The sequence below is a fragment of the Cervus elaphus genome, chromosome 16 (assembly GCF_910594005.1).
Source record: "Cervus elaphus chromosome 16, mCerEla1.1, whole genome shotgun sequence".
Classification (NCBI taxonomy): Eukaryota; Metazoa; Chordata; class Mammalia; order Artiodactyla; family Cervidae; genus Cervus; species Cervus elaphus.
Genome location: NC_057830.1, coordinates 10,890,851 through 10,911,198, shown reverse-complemented (window position 1 = coordinate 10,911,198; position 20,348 = coordinate 10,890,851). Strand labels below are relative to the sequence as shown.

At 41.8% G+C, this 20,348-nt stretch overlaps 1 protein-coding gene across 3 annotated transcripts in view; it reads right to left on the bottom strand.

Moving 5' to 3' along the window:
- The window catches only part of SUSD1 (sushi domain containing 1), a 130,242-nt gene that overhangs the window by 45,489 nt on the left and 64,405 nt on the right, over positions 1–20,348 (bottom strand). For all 3 annotated transcript variants that reach the window (XM_043927937.1, XM_043927936.1, XM_043927935.1), the window contains exons 9-10: positions 14,764–14,873; positions 9,082–9,274 (exon numbers count right to left, since the gene is read on the bottom strand). In XM_043927937.1, coding sequence (XP_043783872.1) covers positions 9,082–9,274; positions 14,764–14,873 — 303 coding nt within the window. The remainder of the gene's footprint in view (positions 1–9,081; positions 9,275–14,763; positions 14,874–20,348) is intronic.

Genomic DNA, 20,348 nt, shown 5'->3' with positions numbered 1-20,348 from the left:
GCACCACAACTAAGACTTGGTGTAGCCACGTTAAAAAAAAAAAAAAAAATTAGATGAGGTATGGATAGATATTCAATAACCAGGAAAACTTCACCAATCAGACAAAATGTGCAAGTTTCTTAGGCATGAGCCCTTTGAATTATTTTGGCTACCACTTTTTTTTTTTTTAAGTCTTTCTGTTTATCATGTCTTTTCTTCTAAGTAAAGGTTTTAATTTGCCCAGAAGTGGCTAAGTAGCTTGTGTGGTTAGAGCAGTGCTGCTTAAAATCTGGACTGGCAGCATCAGCAAGGCCTGGAAACTTACTAGAAATGAAATTTTGAGGTCCGCACTCCAGGCCTGCTGAGTCAGAAGCTCTAGGATGGAGTTCAGGAACCTATGCTTTAATAAGCTCCCAGGTGATTCTTGTGCTAGCTGAAGTTTGTGAAACACAAAAAGAGCATTAGTGGGAGATTCTGATGGATTTTAGAGAGCACCTGGGGAGCCAGACACTAGCAGACAACAGGAGATCAGCTGCCCCAAATTCTGTCTCTCTTTATCTTGTTCAGAATGAAGAGATCTGATAAAAGACTGAACCCTTGGTTTGTCTATAGGCTCAGGAGTCACCCCAACACCAGAGGCTCTCAAATTGCTCTGGATTGTTTTACAGAGCCCCAGATTGAGAAGACCAAACCAGTTAATCCTAAAGTATCAGTCCTTCCAATCCTACTTGTTGAAAGGACTGATGCTGAAGCTGAAGCTCCAATGCTTTGGCCACATGATGCAAAGAACCAACTCACTGAGAAAGACCCGGAGCTGGGAAAGACTGAAGGCAGAAGAAGAAGAGGGCAACAGAGGATGAGATGGTTGGATGGCATCACCAATTCAATGGACATGAATTTTGGCAAACTCTGGGAAACAGTAAGGGACAGGGAGGCCTCCAGACATGCAGCCTGGAGGACTGCATTGGACCCCTGCAGTCCATGCGGTCACAAGGAGTCGGACACGACTTAGCAACTGAACAACAACAGCCTGGGGATTCGAGAGCACGGATTCTTCTTAGTTGAAAAGGGGATAAAATCCAGTGCGATTATTACAAACTCAACTGCTGAGAAAAAGTCATAAAAGGTATTGGCTAGAACCCTTTCTTTCTAAAGATGAGATTTGCTCAAGCTCTGAAAAAGGAATGAAATCAGTTTACAGAAGAGGATTTGATCTTGCAAATGGGACAATTCAGGGAGAAAATGGAATAAAGTGAAGGAGGAGAAGAAAACTTGAAATCATATTTGGTTCAGTTCAGTCGCTCAGTCATGTCCCACTGCAATTGTTACCCCATGGACTGCATGTAGCACACCAAGCTTCCCTGTCCATCACCAACTCCTGGAGCTTGCTCAAACTCATGTCCATCGAGTCAGTGATGCCATTCAACCATCTCATCCTCTGTCGTCCCCTTCTCCTCCCACCCTCAATCCTTCCCAGCATCAAGGTCTTTTCCGATGAATCAGTTCTTCCCATCAGGTGGCCAAAGTATTGAAGTTTCAGCTCCAGTATCAGTTCTTCCAATGAATATTCAAGACTGATTTCCTTTAGGATGGACTGGTTGAATCTCCTTGAAGTCCAAGGGTCTTCTCCAACACCACAGTTCAAAAGCATCAATTTTTTGGTGCTCAGCTTTCTTTATAGTCCAACTCTCACATCCATACATGACTACTGGAAAAACCATAGCTTTAACTAAACAGGCCTTTGTCGGCAAAGTAATGTCTCTGCTTTTTAATATGCTGTCTAGGTTGGTCTTTTCTTCCAAGGAGCAAGTGTCTTTTAATTTCATGGCTGCAGTCACCATCTGCAGTGATTTTGGAGCCCAGAAAAATAGTCTGTCACTGTTTCCATTGTTTCCCCATCTATTTGCCATGAAGTGAGGGAACCAGATGCCATGATCTTCGTTTTCTGAATGTTGAGTTTCAAGCCAACTTTTTCACTCTCCTCTTTTACTTTCATGAAGAGGCTTTTTAGTTCTTCTTCACTTTCTGTCATAAGGGTGGTGTCATCTGCATATCTGAGGTTATTGATATTTCTCCCAGTAATCTTGATTCTAGCTTGTGCTTCATCCAACCCAGCATTTCATATGATTACTCTGCATATAAATTAAATAAGCAAGGTGACAATATATAACCTTGATGTACTCCTTTCTCGATTTGGAACCAGTCTGTTGTTCCATGTCCAGTTCTAAGTGTTGCCCCTTGACCTGCATACAGATTTCTCAGGAGACAGGTAAGGTAGTCTGGTAGTCCCATCTCTTTCAGAATTTTCCAGTTTCTTGTGATCCACATAGTCAAAGGTTTTGGCATAGTCAATAAAGCAGAAGTAGATGTTTTTCTGGAATTCTCTTGCTTTTTTGATGATCCAATGAATGTTGGCAATTTGATACCTGGTTCCTCTGCCTTTTCTAAATCCAACTTGAACATCTAGAAGTTCATGGTTCACGTACTGTTGAAGCCTGGCTTGGAGAATTTTGAGCATTACTTTGCTAGTGTGTGAGATGAGTGCAATTGTGTGGTAGTTTGAGCATTCTTTGGCATTGCCTTTCTTTGGGATTGGAATGAAAACTGACCTTTTCCAGTCCTGTGGCCACTGCTGAGTTTCCCAAATTTGCTGGCATGTTGAGTGCAGCACTTTCACAGCATCATCTTTCAGGATTTGAAATAGCTCATTTGGAATTCCATCACCTCCACTAGCTTTGTTCATAGTGATGCTTCCTAAGGCCCACTTGACTTCACATTCCAGGATGTCTGGCTCTAGTCCAGTGATCACACCATCATGGTTATCTGGGTCATGAAGATCTTTTTTGTGTAGTTCTTCTGTGTATTCTTACCACCTCTTCTTAATATCGTCTGCTTCTATTGGGTCCATACCATTTCTGTCCTTTATTGTGCCCATCTTTGGATGAAATGTTCCCTTGGTATATCTAATTTTCTTGAAGAGATCTCTAGTCTTTCCCATTCTATTACTTTCCTCTATTTCTTTGCATTGATCACTGAGGAAGGCTTTCTTAGCTCTCCTTGCTATTCTTTGGAACTCTGCATTCAGATGAGTATATGTTTCCTTTTCTCCTTTGCTTTTTGCTTCTCTTCTTTTCTCAGCTATTTGCAAAGCCTCCTCAGACAGCCATTTTGTCTTTTTGAATTTCTTCTTCTTGGGGATGGTTTTGATCACCGCCTCCTGTACAATGTTATTAGCCCAGCTAGAAAACTACAATAAGGAAAAGGAGATATATCCAAATGTAACTGCTCTACAGAGACTAGAAAAGGTAGAGATACTCACTAGGTCATGGAAATGGCTGAAAATCATCAAAGAGAAGAATAAAGGGGCTATTCTGGAGAAAAAAAACAAAATGATCCCCCGAAAGGTGGGATCAGAATTAAGTATTATTCTATCAAGAAGGGTCCTCTGACAGTTGTAAATAGGTAAACCAGTGTAAGCACTAATAGAGAACTTTTCAATAACTGGAGTTGTGGTACTATGTAGCTACAGAAAATGTGACATATTTAAGAAGAGAAAGACTAGAAAGATCAGTGTAGAATTCTTCAGGCATCATTAAGTGAGTTTCAAGGTGACATTGTTCTTACAGCTGAAACAGCAGGTATGGCACAGACTATGAGGAAGTCTACCCAGGAAAATACACTGATTTAAAACTTGAAAAGAAAGAATAGAAAAGCAGAAACGTAAGGAGGATTCAGGTTGCCTGACCCTTGATCAGGCCCAGGCTAAGGTCACAGACTGAACTGAACAGAAATAAATACCTCCTAACAAAAGGGAAGGGGGAAGAATTTATTTGAACACGGACTGAAGCAAGTCATCATTCTTGCTCTATGAAGACCTCACAGGCAGAATCCAAAGTTATATGTTAGGAGAACAAAAATCTATGGACGAAAACAAAAAGCAAATATAGAGAAGGTAAGTACTAATCTATAGCAAAAGGTACGAGCCAGGCATGGGGAAGAAGAAGTAATAGAAACAGCTGGCATGGAAGGTGGAAAGCCTACCACTCAGCTAGCCTGATGGAGCAGAATGGAACACTTAGGAGGCCCTAGAACACTGGAGGATTATCCCTCCCAATGCAGTAAAGCAAAGGGTGGTGGGAAGGAGTGCTTCAGTTCCCGTCAAAGAAACACGGGCAGTTCAAGTCTTAGAAATTCAGTTCTAAGGAAAGGTGGGGTTTGGGTGAAAATTCATTAACCTAGGGGACTTCCTGGACCACACCTGATCAATGAAAGCACAAGTTCCAGAAACTCAACAGCAGCTCGGGGATCAGAGGAGGGTAATTTTCCAGGAAAGACAAAGGAAACCTCTTAACCAGGAAGCAGGACTCAGAAGCAAGGCATTCAATAATAAGAAGTCATTTGGATTAGAACAATTCTTGGGAGCTTTCTGGGGACAAAGAAATTCAGAGAAAAGAGCAGGAAGTTGGGACTGTGTTGCAAGACAATACATTTCTTTCTTTTTTTTTTTTTTATGAGTTTATTGCAGTACTTTTCTCCCCATTTGACATGCACCCTCCTTTCTGTATATAGAAGTATAGTTAGTTAATTTACAATGTTGTGTTAGTTTCAAGTGTATAGCAAAGTGATTCAAGCATATAATTTATATATACATATATATGTTCGTTGCTCAGTCATGTCCAACTCTTTGAGACCCCATCGACTGCAACCCATCTGTCCATGGGCTTCTCTAGGCAAGAATACAGGAGTGGGTTGCCATTTCCTTCTCCAGTATACACACACACACACACACACACACACACACACACACACACATATATATATACTTTTCAGATTCTTTTCCATTAAACATTATTATAAGATATTGAATAGAGTTCTCTGTGCTATACAGTAGGTCCTTGTTTCCCTACCTTATATATGTTGTTGTTGTTGTTTAGTGGCCAAGTTGTGTCTGACTTTAGCGACCCTATGGACTGTAGCCTGCGAGGTCCCTCTGTTCATGGGACACTACAGTGCCATTTCCTTCTCCAGGGGATCTTCCCAAACCAGAGACTGAATCCCAGTCTCCTGCATCTCCCAACTGGCAAGCAGATTCTTTACCTAGAATCTTTACCTGATTCTAGGTAAAGATTCTAGATTTACCTGAGCCAACAGGGAAGCCTGACCTTATATACAGTAGCATGTATACATTAATGCCAAATTCTTCATTTATCTCTGCCCCCTGACCCCACTGGAGCCTCCCAGATGGCTCAATGGTAAAGGATCTACCTGCCAATGCCGGAGACGCAGGTTCAATGCTCGGGTCAGGAAGATCCCCTGGAGAAGGAAATGGCAACCCACTGCAGGATCTAATGGACAGAGAAGTCTGGCAGGCTACGGTCACTGTGGTTGCAAGAGTCAGACACGACTTAGCGACTAAACAACAAGCGCTGCCTGCTATCCCCCTTTCTGGCAACCAGAAGTTTATTTTGCATGTCAGTGAGTCCATTTCTATTTAAGACAATGCATTTCACTTGAAGAGTTTCCTAGTATAGGTATAGGATGTCCTGCTCACAGAGAAAGGAGGCTCTTTCACTACACAGATCAAGATCTTTAGCAACGGTGGAGGGTGGGAGAAACAGGGCCTGAAGGAGAAATGAAAATACAAGGTTCTAAGTACATGGGATAGACAACGAGAAAGACCCGGAGCCACCACGGGCAAAGTTCCAAGATGTTCAGAGAGAGTAGATTTCCTCCCCCTACAACAGATGAGCAGCCTAAGGTCAGACGGAATCCAAGTAACTTTATGAAAAGAGATTTCCCAAATTAAGTTGAAATTCACGGTGGGTGGACTTCAGATGGTGTAGTGACCTATAGAGGCTGACACCTCACATGATAGATTATACTCACTATGGATAATCTGGGGTCCACCTTGCAAAGGAGGAGATAACCACAGTCTCACTTTCCAAACTTGGCGGCGTGACCCCCTCATTATACTCAAGCTAGAGACCACATCTCCTACCACTTTCTCCAACTCACTCTGCTCCAGCCATGCTGGCTTCCCGGATGTTCCCAGAACACGCCAAGGACATGCCTGTCACATGGTGTTCCCTCACTCCCTTCAAACCTGTACTTAAATGTCTCTTTACAATAGGGGCCCTCCCTGACCATCAACTGCCAGTCCCTATGCCAAATTTTACTCTTCATCTTACTGCTTAGCCCCACCTAATATATGATATATTTCCTTACTTGTTTATCTGTCTCCTCTCCAACCTCCTGACTCCAACCCCGTGACAGCTGAGACTATTTTATTGTTGCTACATTGTCAGCTATCAGAAGCTGCCTGACATACAATAGATAAGAAATGAACATTTATTAAATGAATGCATTTACACACCCATGGCATTTGAAGTTTCTGCTCATGGTCCAGGGCTGACAAAAGCAAAGTGGGTCTGGACTAACATGCGCTAGGTTCTAGGAACAAAATTTTTTTTTTTTTTTCGAGCACTAATATTTAGTAAAAAGCAGTAGATGCACTGATTAAAAATGAGGGCCCTGGAGACAGACTGTGTTCAAATCCCACCTGTACCTCTCACGAGTTTTGTGATCTTGGGCGAGTTGCTTAACTTCTCTGCGCCTCATGGTCCTTATCTGTAAAAGGGGAATAATAGCAATGCCTTCCTCAGAAGGTTGGGTAGGTTTGGGTTGACTCAAGGATGGCACTTTGAACAGTGGCTGGACATCTTCAGGGCTCAAAAAACAAAGTTAGAGCTGATACTGTGTATAAAATAGACAACTGACAAGAATCTATCATACAGCTCAGGGAACTCAGCTCAATGCTCTGTGGTGACCTAAATGGGAAGGAGATCCAAGAAACAGGGGATCTGTGTATACGGATGGCTGATTCACTTCACTACACAGTAGAAACTAACACGGCATTGTAAAGCAACTATATTCCAATAAAAATTAATTTAAACAAATGAGTAAATAAAGCTAGCAGTGTTGTCATCATCATTACTATGTACCAGGAACTGTTTTAAACATTTCACTTGCATTATGTCACATAACGAATCACGCAGAAGGTAACTGAGGCCCAGGAGCAAGACAACAGTGTCTAATCCATTGGGATTTTCTCACTGACATTCACACAACATAAAATTACCACTTTAATGTATAAAATTCAATGATATTTAGTACACTCACGGTGTTGTACAGGCTGTGACATAATTTTGCTTTTCGACGTTCTGTAACTCTGGGACTCATGCTGAGAAATGGAAAGATGAAACTTGGGATAATTCAAGACTACTTCAACTTCGGAGGTACCTTAGAAGTAACATAGGCTTTCCAGGTGACTCGGTGATAAAGGATCCTCCTGCCAATGCAGGAGATCAACAGATGCAGGTTCAGTCCCCGGGTTGGGAAGACCCCCTGGAGGAGGAAATGGCAGCCCGCTCCAGTGTTCCTGCCTGGAGAATCCCATGGACAGAGAAACCTGGCGGGGTAATGTTCATGGGGCTGCAAAGAGTTGGGCCCGACTGAGCGATTGAGCACCACCTCCACCAAGAAGTAACGTCTATTTCAAAAAGCCAGATTTCCAGGATGTAACAGCTAGAACACACTCTCCATCACAAGCAGGCCACTCTGACAGACTTTGCAGAGAAAACACTGGGGAGGAAAGAACCTGGGACTCGAGCGCCTTTACACATTAATTTACAAGGAGAGGTAGGTGTTAATTTCAGACTTTTATTCCACTGAGGATTTAACAGTTGGAGGAAATGTATATTCAAATTGTGAGCATTATTCTGTAGCTGGAAATGGATGTGGGGGCTAGGTTTATGCTGTGAGGAGGTATTCATCGTGCAACGTCTGTTGATACCAAGCATAATCTGAGATGGAAAATAAAATCGTGAATTTTCATTCTCCCGTTAACTGCATGGCCCCCACTTGTGTCTATCATATTTCAGAGCCTTCCAAGTACAAAGATCAAAGTGTTCACTCCCGACCCGCAAAGATCAGTGGGTGAACAGGATAAAGGCCTCAGGAAGGTAGGAGCAAGACCTATCTTATTCTACTGTGTTCCTTCAAAGGGGGCAGCCTCTCTGCCTGGCTGTCCATAAGTTTGTCCCTTAAACCCTACTGACAAAAGAAAAAAAGAAATTAATTGTAGAAGGACTTCCCTGGCAGGCCAGTGGTTAAGACTCGGCGCTTCCAATGCAGTGGCTGCAGGTTTGATCCCTGGTCAGGGAACTAAGATGCTGAATGCCCTGAAGCACGGCAATAAAAGAAATTAATTGTAGCGACAACAGCATCTCTCGCCACTAGAGGGAGCTGTGGAGTTGAAACAGCCGCCTCTATTGGGAAAGGCTATCAACCCTGAGTATTTATTGGAAGGATAGATGCTGAAGCTGAAGCTCCAATACTTTGGCCACCTGATGTGAAGAGTCGACTCACTGGAAAAGATTCTGATTCTGGGAAAGACTGAAGGCAGGAGGAAAAGGGGGCAACAGAGGATGAGATAGATGGATGGCATCACGGACTCAATGGACACGAGTTTGAGCAAACTCCAGGAGCTAGTGAAGGATAGGGAAGCCTGGCTTCAGTCCATGGGGTTGCAAAGTTGGACACGACTGAGCGGCTAAACAACAACAACACGAGCCACAGGGGAAGGAGCCTGATCTGCTTTAGGTCACTGTTTTCTGCTTCGGGTTAATGTGCTTGTACAAGACCCAGTCAGGTGGCCTCTTTGTCCCCCCAATGCCTGACACAGTGGAGCTCACACTTCCGAACTCCTGGAAGCTGGTTCTAGTTGCCCATAATGTCTACCTTTAGGGTTCAGCTGTCTTAAATTTGAGGTGAAAGATAGAAAGCCTTACACATTGTTCGATCCATCACTCCTCGAGATTCCATTCAGCTCCTGGTCTGTACCCTCTCTGAGCCAGCAGCCCTGTGGGGAGGGAAGATTCACAGACCTTCCACCCCAGATAAAACTGTCAGTTTGTTAGACCAAGAACCCAGGTCTCTTGCCTCCCAGACTAGCATTCTTTATGCTCCCCCATGTCGTGTAGTTCAACACACACATTTAACTTGTTGTCTTAAGACACCAAACAGAAAGACATCCCCACCTACCTGCTGGTGCGGTGGTCACTGTTGTTTGCACTGACGGCCACTCCGGAGATCCCAGGAGGGTGACGTTCACTGTGTAGTCAGTTGCTGGATACAGATCTAAACACACCACTGCCGTCTGTTCCCTCGTTGTGAAGTTAAACGAAGTCGCATGATAAAAATTATTCAGATACCGCCTTCGACCTAGAACTTTAAACTGTCATGAGATTAAAAGAAAGGGATGTATTAAATTTGTTTGGCTTGCAGATACCTATACTACAAGCAAAATGAAAGAAAGCAAGCCGCTTCCTTCTACTTATCTTCACCCACATAGAATTATTTTTAATACAATAGCAAGCTAAACGGGGTGACAACTTTACAAAGCTACCCCACGTAGCCTATGCAACCTCCCCCACAACCAGCTATAAGACTAAACTTAAAATGCATAACTACATCTCTGATGAACCAAATGTCAAGCTAGTCTACAGTAATCCCTTGAGCCTACCCAGGTGAAGGAGATTGCACTAGAGTTACTGGGCAAAATCCTTTTCTTTTCATTCATAAGGAATCCATAGACAAGTCTCTAGAACAGACATTTTACACTTTTATGAGGACTACCCCAAATCATCTGCCTTTGGAATGCATAACTGAGCAACTGAGCCACGGTACTTCACTTGAGCCTGCCTATTAGAGCTCTGGAAAAGAGTTTTCAGTACAAGCAGACATCACACACAGTGTTAACCCAATAATACTCTAGCCACCACCAATTCAAGATGTATATAATACAGGGGCTTATAAAGAAAAAAAACATGTAAAAGTCCCAGATCATATGATCATCTGGTGCTTTAGCTGGATGTACATGTTTTTAGAGTTTCCTTTGATGCTGGTGTCACTGACTCTTCCATCCTCTACCCTTCTTCATCACAGTCATTCTTCTACCTGACTCTGATACCTGGCTCATTGAGAGATTCCTCTCTCCCCCAATTCCTAGCATTCTCTTGGGTAACATGAAAGTCCTTATATAGATAAGCTGTCAAAACTTGGTCTCAGAGTGCCTTGAGTTCACTACTGTGAAGTTCCTCCACTCCACCTGAGCTACCCATATCCACGGCCACATCCTAGACCGTGTCCTCCTCTGAGCTGCTCCACCAGGATCTCCCAATCCCCTATTCTTCTGGACCACTTGCTCCCACTCTGATTGCTCTCAGGAAATCTACCAAGATTTCCTCACTCAAAAGAAAGTGAAAAGAAAGTGAAGTTGTTCAGCCGTGTCAGACTCTTTGCGACCCCATGGACTGTAGCCCACCAGGCTCCTCCGTCCATGGGCTTCTCCAGGCAAGAGTACTGGAGTGGGTTGCCATTTCCTTCTCCAGGGGATCTTCCTGACCCAGGGATTGAACCCAGGACTCTTGCATTGCAGGCAGACGCTTTAACCTCTGAGCCACCAAGGAAGCTTCAAAACTGTACCATTCCTCACTCATAACTGTCTACCAATATTCTAACACCCCCACCCTCAGCTTCCCCACCTGTCTCAAAAAAACCCACTGTTACATCACGTCTACCGTTCTCCTTGCCTGACACCCTGAACACCCTTACCCATCTGTTCTCAACGTCACCCAGTCTTGAAAACTGAAAACACTCGGTCCATGCAGATGTTTGACCTCACCCACGTCTACATTTAGACTGCTGCCATCTGCTGGAGAAAAACCTCACAACTATGGAGGCTGCATTTCTACAAAGTCTGTCTCATTCTAAACTACCTGTATTTCAGTCTATAAACAAAAATTACTTTCTAATTAACAAACTTGAAATCACACAGTTTGAATAATTTTATAATATAGTCCTTTTACTTAACAGCATATTATAAAGTTTTTGTCTATCATTAAATATTCCTATAAATGGATAGAGTGCCTGTTACTTGCCAGCCAGAGTATAGTGTTGGGTATACAACAGTAAATAAGATACAGGTCCCAACCTCAAGGAACTCACAGGTAAGTATCCAGGCAAATAAAATACCCAGGAATAAGTGTTACAACACATGAGGCTGGAGGAATATCTAGGAGGGTCACCTGACCTTCCTCCTTAGGGATCAGGGAAGGCTCCCTCATCTTAATTGTGGACTGAAGGGGAAATTAGCATTAATCCCCATGTGAATTGGGGATGTGAAAAGTCGGGATAGGAAAAACAATTCAAAGAAGGGACGGCATTTGGGGGAAGAGGTCAGTGAAGACCTCCCACCAGGGAGATGACCAAGCTGATCACTGAAGGACAAGCAGGAGTTAGCCAGGTAAAATGAGGGAGAGAAGGGTTTTGCAGGTAGAGAGTCACATACATGAAGACATAGTGCTAAAGGGAGCACAGGAAGCTTGTAGGGGGTGGGCACAAGGCCCAGAGCTTAGAGAACAGATTCGGTTCAGTTCAGTCACTCAGTCGTGTCCGACTCTTTGCGACCCCATGAACCGCAGCACGCCAGGCCTCCCTGTTCATCACCAACTCCCAGAGTCCACCCAAACCCACGTCCATTGATTGAGTCGGTGATGTCATCCAACCATCTCATCCTCTGTCATCCCCTTCTCTTCCTGCCTTCAGTCTTTCCCAGCATCAGGGTCTTTTCAAATGAGTCAGCTCTTTACATGAGGTGGCCAAAGTATTGGAGTTTCAGCTTCAGCATCAGTCCTTCCAATGAACACCAGGCCTGATCTCCTTTAGGATGGACTGTTTGGATCTCCTTGCAGTCCAAGGGACTCTCAAGAGTCTCCTCCAACACCACAGTTCAAAAGCATTGATTCTTCGGCGCTCAGCTTTCTTTATAGTCCAACTCTCACATCCATACATGACCACTGGAAAAACCATAGCCTTGACTAGACGGTAGCCCTAACTAAATTGACTCAGGAGTCTTGGAGATGGAGATGGTCACGGAAGTCGAGACAATGGGTAAAACACCCAAAGACAGGTATATTATGACAAGAGAACAGGGAAGGCACAACCTTGGGAGTAATCAAATTTAAGGGATAGAAGAGAGATCTTGTAAAGGAGACTGAGAGGGCTCAGACCAAAAGAGATAAAGAGACTATTTCAGTGGGAATATTGGTCCACAGCAGCAAGTGCTGTCCAGGGGGAAGCAGAAGATACTTCAAGTCTGTGTAGTGTTCTATCCGATGAATGTATGATTATTTATTTGAACAAATCCCTATTAATGGACATTTAAGTTGTTTTCAATTTCCCCTATTATAAATAAAGCTTCAGAGGATACTTTAATCTTTCTGTATAGGTCTGCATAATAAATTATAGTACATGTCTGAAAATTTATTGATAGACCCTAACAAGTAACCACTCTGGAAAATCATGCCAATTTAAGTGCCCACAGCTGTGTGTAACAGGATTCACTCCAAGTTTAGAGAAAGACTATGGTAACTCATGGTTTTTGAGGCATAACACATGCTCATGTGTGTTTTGGCAGTAAGTATATTCTCTTCTGAAAACCCCTTTTGAATGTTCACTTCTTTCCAATGGATTCGTTAAGAGTATTTCACATGTTATTTAATCTTTGTCTGACATATTAAAAAAAAATAGCGATTTTTTAAATTGAACTCTTTAATCATTTGAGTGTAGGCCATGAAGTAAGAATCATTTATCCTCTTAACCAAAGTGTTAACCAATTGTCTCCAAACCATTTATTTCTGTATTCATTTGAAAGACCATCTTTATTTTATATTAAATTACTTAGGTACCTGAATATATTTCTAGGTCTGGTGTTCCTTCCAGTATAAAAATTTGAATATTTCACTCATCTGTTTAAAATCCTCCAGTGCCTCCACACAGACATCAAAATAAGATCCAAGCTCAAAAGTACGGGATACAAGGATGATGAGGCCACTACTCAGATTTTTGTCTCATTTCTTCCCATCTCCCTGTTTTCTCTGTCCCTCCAAAAAGCCACATTCTCGATCATCCAATCAGCTACGCTACTTGCCCACAGTGTCCGTCTTTCCCCTCGCCCAGCATCTTTCATCGGGTGAATTCCTACTTACTGCCTGTGACTCGGCATCATTTCTGAGTCTGGTTAAAAGGAAACTGTACCTGAACATAAGACACTTACACACCATCTCCTATTCCATTTATTTACTTTTTATCAAAGCTCTCATTATACCACGTTGTCATTTGTCTGTTTACATGTATGCTTATATTAATCCGGATCAGAAAGTCCAGGTCCTAACACATGATAGTCTTCTGGCAAATGGTTGATGAATTAATTCTAATTTAATACTTAGTCTACGCTCTGCTAGATGATTTGCTAGGCACTAAAGTGTATGGATGTGAGAGTTGGACTATAAAGAAAGCTGAGCACCGAAGAATTGATGCTTTTGAACTGTGGTGTTGGAGAAGACTCTTGAGAGTCCCTTGGACTGCAAGGAGATCCAATCAGTCCATCCTAAAGGAAATCAGTCCTGAATATTCATTGGAAGGACTGATGCTGAAGCTGAAACTCCAATACTTTGGCCACCTGATGCGAAGAACTGACTCGTTTGAAAAGACCCTGATGCTGGGAAGGATGGAGGGTGGGAGGAGAAGGGGACGACAGAGGATGAGATGGTTGGATGGCATCACCAACTCAATGGACATGAGTTTGAGTGGGCTCTGGGAGTTGGTCATAGACAGGGAGGCCTGGCATGCTGCAGTCCATAGGTCTCAAAGAGTCGGACATGACTGAGTGACTCAACTGAACTGAACTGAACTGAACAAAATTAAAAAGTTCCAAGCAGCTAACTGGAGACTTTCTCTGAATATAAAGCCATCTAAGTGTAGGTATTCTTTCTTCCCAATAAATAGAAAAGGTAAATTAGATACAAATGTCACTATTTTTTTACATATTACTTTTTCAAGTACTAGGAACTCTGTCATGCTGCATGAGAATTTGGATTGAGTGAACGCAACAGGATAGAATGAAGATCAGTCTGAGGCAAATTTGCAGAATTTGCCTGAACTGAACTGAAACTGACACAAAAATAACAAATCTCAGTTCCTACCTGATTATACTCACAATTTTACTTCAGATTTGTGATGTTTATAAATTCAGGTTAAATTAAAACCAACAGCCTTGCAAGAAGTTTCTTAAAAACCCACATCCATGTATGAATTTGTTGACAAAACCAGCTGCAACTAATATACCAAAATATTAATAAAATATGCTGCTGCTACTGCTGCTAAGTCGCTTCAGTCATGTCCGACTCTGTGCGACCCCATAGATGGCACCCCACCAGGCTCCCCCGTCCCTGGGATTCTCAAGGCAAGAACTCTGGAGTGGGTTGCCACTTCCTTCTCCAATGCATGAAAGTGAAAAGTGAAAGTGAAGTTGCTCAGTCAGGTCCAACTCTTAGCGACCCCATGGACTGCAGCCTACCAGGCTCCTCCACCCATGGGATTTTCCAGGCGAGAGTACTGGAGTGGGTTACCATTGCCTTCTCTGAATAAAATACAATATATGTGAAATATCAGAGAAAATGATAGCAAATCACTAAATATAATATCTTCCTTCAATTTAGTCCCTCACTTGCAGCTGTCTTGCATCCATCTCTAGAAATAAAAACTAAACAGTCTAGAAGTTCATTCCATTAGTGTGTTTAAATACTCTGGATCCCCACTTGGAGAGCACCTAAATTTTTAAGTGACACAATTTATTAAGAATAGCATAAGAGATCTTCTTACTTGATACACTTGTTCTGATCCAACTTTCCTAGAATGCCTGTTCAATTTCAAGCAAACTTCATTAAATATTGAAATATTGAAAATCCCATCATCTTCTAAGAGATCATCACCTAAAAGATAAAGAAGAACACAGGGAAATGTTGCTAGCAAAACATACCATGGTGAAGGACAACTGCAACTCCGAGAGCCAACAGAATGTTTAACAACAGAAGCATCAAACCTGGCTCCAAGTTCTGGCTCTACAACTTCTTAATTGCATGACCTTAGCTAAGCCACTTAACCCCTCTGACCCTCAATTTCCTTATTTGTGGAATCAAGCAATCCGGGCTGCTTTTCTTATATCACAAGCATAAATAATATATATATATTTTAAAACTGTGGTAGGACTTCCCTTGTGGCTCAGTGGTCAAGAACACACCTGCCAATGTGGGGGATGTGTGCTGGATCCCTGGTCCGGGAAGATTCTGCATGCCAGAGCAACCAAGCCCGGGTGCCACATCTGCTGAGCTAGGGTACCCCAGAGTCCGTTCTCTGCAACAAGAGAGCTCACCGCAACGAGAAGCCTGAACGCTGAAACTAGAACGTAGTCCCCCACTCACCACAACTAGAGAGAGCCCCGTGTGCAGCGACAGAGACCCGGAGCAGTCAAAAATAAATAAATAATAATAAAAGCAATAAAACTATTGTTAACCAGTAAAGGTGTGAGATTTTAGAAAGCTAATCCTATCATTTGGATTGTCCATAAGTAAAATGTCATGAAGGTAAGTATATCAATAGGCAGAAAGTCTGAGAATAAGGAGAAACTGAATAAAAGTCAAAGGTCAGGGATTAGAACTCTTAGAGCAAGTGTTTCCAACCTAGAAGATGACCAGAAAATAGATGACCGGGCAAGACGTTTGTTCTCAGCAGACAGTATTTCCAGGGCTACTTAGATGAGGGCTAAAGCAGTAAAATAATCAAGCAGCAGATGTATTTCCATCACTGTATAGAAGAAAAGTCATTTCATGCCTCCTGCAGCCTAATTCATTCCTTTGATGTTCTATTTTCTTAAGGCAATTAAAAAAAAAAACACTTTTTTACTAATGAATAAAGACCCCACAGAGAGTCTAGTAGAACCAAGACTAATTTCCAAGAAAAAGCAGATTTCCTAACAAACAAGTCTGGACATTTTTTACAAATGTGAAAAAGTTTCAGTGTTTAGCAGAGAGAAGCTTTTTATAACAACCTTTCATGTGTATTACTCCCACTGGAGTCTTTGCTACCTAAGAAGAAATAATGATAGCAATAAACTTTTGTCTTCAAAATCAGAATTGTCCACAGCATTTTAAATATCACTGACATAGGCAGCACCAGGCAATCAGCTTGGAGAAAATAGTCTTGGCTAGCTCTTATTGGAAGATGTAAAAATATGGTTATGAGAAAGAATTTGAAGACCTATCACAAGTGCTCTCCGTTACCTTCACAACTTTCATTTTCAAGATTGCATAAGGATACCAGAAACAAAAATTGCCCCATGTATGCACATGGTTTTGAGGCATACCAAATACACCTATGTGAGCAGTATCACATACAGTATATGTCTGTACACAAACAGAACATAAAGCAGGAGTATCGTCTGCAGAGTTCCTGTCTCAATATGATTTTCCCACATATAGCCCTTACGGTCTGAAAACAAAGGCATCTGGTTCCCACTTCCCACCCCCAACCCTGACAGAATTGACGGAGAATAGTAAAAATGGGTCAGTTTGCATCTGGGTTGGAAAGAAGGGTTGACTGCCATCTATAAGGCAGAAACATGAAGATATTTCTACATAGCACAGGGTGGAAGAATCTAGGCAAAGAAAAAGGCTGAGAGCTCTGTGCAATATGCTTTCCAAGCAAAGGAGCAGGGTCCCAAAATCTCAAAGGAAGGAACAGGGAGGACTGATGCCCATTGAGTTGGGGGCTGGAAGCAAGGACAGGCCACAGGACTGCTCCGTCTGGAGCCCCTTAGCCTAATGGCTCCCAATCCTAAATGCCCATCAGCAGATCTAACGGAAAGCTTGGACATCGGTGGGTTTTTTTGGGTCTTTTTTCCTTTTCTTTTTTTAACTCACCAGGCAATTCTGATAATCACCCAGGGTTACATACACTGTTCTCACTATTTCTACTTCTAATAATAATAGTCTCTCGTCAGCACACTGGAGATCATTAACAGAGAAGGACTTCTAAGTGGAGGCCTGCGGATCTGGAGGTTCCATCTGACAGAGAGCTGCAGTTGGCAAAAGGGGAGACTTGTTCCTTCCAGCCTCTGTAGGCGAAGCTCCACATGAAGCCAGGTGATGCTGAGCTGACGCAAGAGCTACAGCTTTACCGATCCAAGACAGCCAAGTGCTCAATCAGGGCAGGAGGCTTTCTTGCAGCTGCTCCCCAAAGGACACTGGATCATCCAACCAGCAGTAAATCCTTCAAGATGAGACCTGAGATAAGCATATCAATATTATCCAATAAAAAGTAAGACCAAAGGGAATGCCATCCATTTTATTATGAAAGTGAAAGTGAAAGTGAAGTCGCTCAGTAGTGTTCGATTCTTTGCAACCCCAGGGACCACAGCTTACCAGGAACCTCCGTCCATGGGATTTTCCAGGCAAGAGTATTGGAGTGGGTTGCTATTTCCTTCTCCAAGGAATCTTCCCGACCCAGGTATCAAATCCGGGCCTCCCTCATTGTAGGTAGATGCTTTACCGTCTGAGCCACCAGGGAAGTCCATTTTATGATGAAGGGAATATCAATCCTAAATAAAACTTTAAGAAAACCTTTTTATTTACTTATTCATTTATTTGATTGCCTCGGATCTAAGTTGCAGCACGCGAAATCTTTGTTCTCACGGGAGACCTTTTCACTGGGATGCACAAACTGTCTAGTTGTGGCTCATGGGTTTCAGTATTTGTGGCTCACGGGCTTAGTTCCCCTATCAGGGATCGAACTTGCATCCTCTGCATGGCAAAGCGAACTCTGTACTACTGGACCACCAGGGAAGTTCCCTAAATAAAACTTTTACTTCCAAGGGTAAATAATTGCAGTGGAGAAAGGGGGGAGCCTAAGAAATGAATCTACAAAGAAGAAGAGGGAGATCAAGCCTTGAAAGCAAAGAAGGAACACTGTTGAAAAAATATTGAACAAAATAATGGTGAAACTCAGCAACATTTTGTACACTCAGTAAAAAAATTTTAAAGATGTATTCAAACAGATAAAGGATGAGATGGTAAAGGAATGTGATAGCAGAGAGGAAACTGCTTGAGAGAGGCAGAAATAAGAGGAACTAGAAGAGACAAAAAGCAAAAGGAAATGACAGTGCAGCAACAGACCTTAAAGTGCATCAGAAATGTCAATTCATAGATGCATAAATGCATCTAGAGAACAAACTTACTACATACTCACAGAAGGCAGAGGAAAAAGGCATGGATGGAAAAAAAGAGAGAAAATGGAAGACCAATGCAGACAGACAAGGAGTTCCACATAGGAGTATTTGAAGTGCAAAAACCACAAATCGGCCCTTGCCATGGGCGCTCGTCATCTACCTCTACAAAGATTAAATTATGTGCTGCTGCAGCAGCTGAACTCCAACGCCCCCTGAAGGAGTTCAGAGCGGAGAGCAGAAATGAGGCACTCTGTGCCCCTGGAAAACTGGCAGGACAGGTCTTCAGATAGCTAGATCTTCTCAGGAGCTGATTTTATGAGCCCAATTCTTCTATCTCCTCATATCTAGAAAAGCCCTAAAATCCTTCTTGGTGAAGATTGTTTCTTGTGACTAGCAAAACTTCACGAGACAAGCAGAAACTTTCTACCAAAAAATTTGTACTTGATTCCATGTACTCCCCCTTTGTCAAAATCACATATATAGTGTCCTTCACCCCTATGTCTTTGGAACAGTTTCTCAGGCTATCTGAGGTGCTGTCTCCCAGGCAGCAGTCCTCTGCCCCAAATAAAACTTAACTCTCAGCTCTCACACTGTGCATATTTTTTTAAGTTGACACAAACAAAAACAATACTCAGAGATTTAATGAAAGAAAATATTCTTAATGTGTAGATAGACTGAAATGTGAAAATCCAAAAACTCACAGGGCTCTAGGAAAACTCTGTGAAAAACATTAACATGTATATAACCCATGACTGAAATTTCATGAAAGAAAAGATTTCTGTCTCATTCACTATTGATTTCCCAATGTCTAAAACTGTCAGACACATAGTAAGTGATCAATAAACATTTACCACGTGCATGAGTAAATGATTAAAGTCTGGAACTTCACATATAAAGAAAACTATGATATCCAGGCTGGGAAAAACCAGATTGTCTACGTGGGATTGAAAAAAAAAAAAATCACACCTTCAAATTCCTCTTTCAAAATTTGAAATTCCCAAAGCCAATGTGAAACCTCCGAGATTCTGACAACAAAGGTTTTGGTCCAAGAATTCTATCTTCAATCAAGCTCCCTTTCACTTGTGAAGACAACAAAAGGAGGTTCTCAGATAATCCTGGGCTCAGGATTATCTCACATTCCTCAGTAAGAAGATAGAAATCACGACGCAGAAAGAGAAAAAAATAGAGAAAAACAGAAAAACTTTGGTATGAAAGACCTGCTAGTAAGCAATAAAACTATGAAAACATATAGCTGTTTATATAATTGTTATAAATATTGCTATAAGTTTTTATAAAAATGAATTCTTGAAAGATGTAGTGCATGTTAAGAATAATTAAAAATAAAAATCTGGCAATAAAAAGCTGTATTAAGCCAGTAGCAAAAGGAAAGCAAAAGGGGAAGGAATAAAAGGAAGTAAAAAATGCTAACTTCCTTGTCTTTTGGGGGGAGAAGTCAACATGATTCCAGTCTAGACACTGGTAATATGAGAAATACACATTCAAATAGGATTTTTTTGGTTTTGTTTTTTAATGTGTAGTACCAAATAAATTCAAGATCTATACTGTCTGAATCACTGAGAAAAGAACATCTGTGCAGCAAAGAGAGAACGCAACAGACATAGCAACAAAGCACAAAAAAGAAAAAACTAAGGTGACAGAAGAAAGGAAAACCATGTCACAAACACTACTGTGTAAATGGATTAACTATTTTTCTCACAAACGTTTGCAACGTATGCTATCTCCTCAAGTACATCCATAGCGATATTATCCAGACAGATTTTAAGAACAAAAGTGGACAAAGGCATATCATACAAGTAGAGCACAAAGAAGTCAAGAAAATCAGGGCCAAAAAATTATTAAATAGGCTAAAGTGAGCCACTTGTTAATAGTGCAAGTTAGAATCTACAATTAAGACATCAATCATGAACATAAATATCATAACATCAAAATGTGTGAAACAATCAGAATGTATAAGACAAACTGAGAAGAATGGCAATCTGAATAACAAAAAATAATAACAACAACAACAAGAACAGAAGTCCTGAAAAATCTTACCACTGAAGTTGATTTAAAACTAAATCTTATCGGGATGGGGAATACGTGTAAATCTATGGCTGATTCATATCAATGTATGACAAAACCCACTGAAATGTTGTGAAGTAATTAGCCTCCAACTAATAAAAAA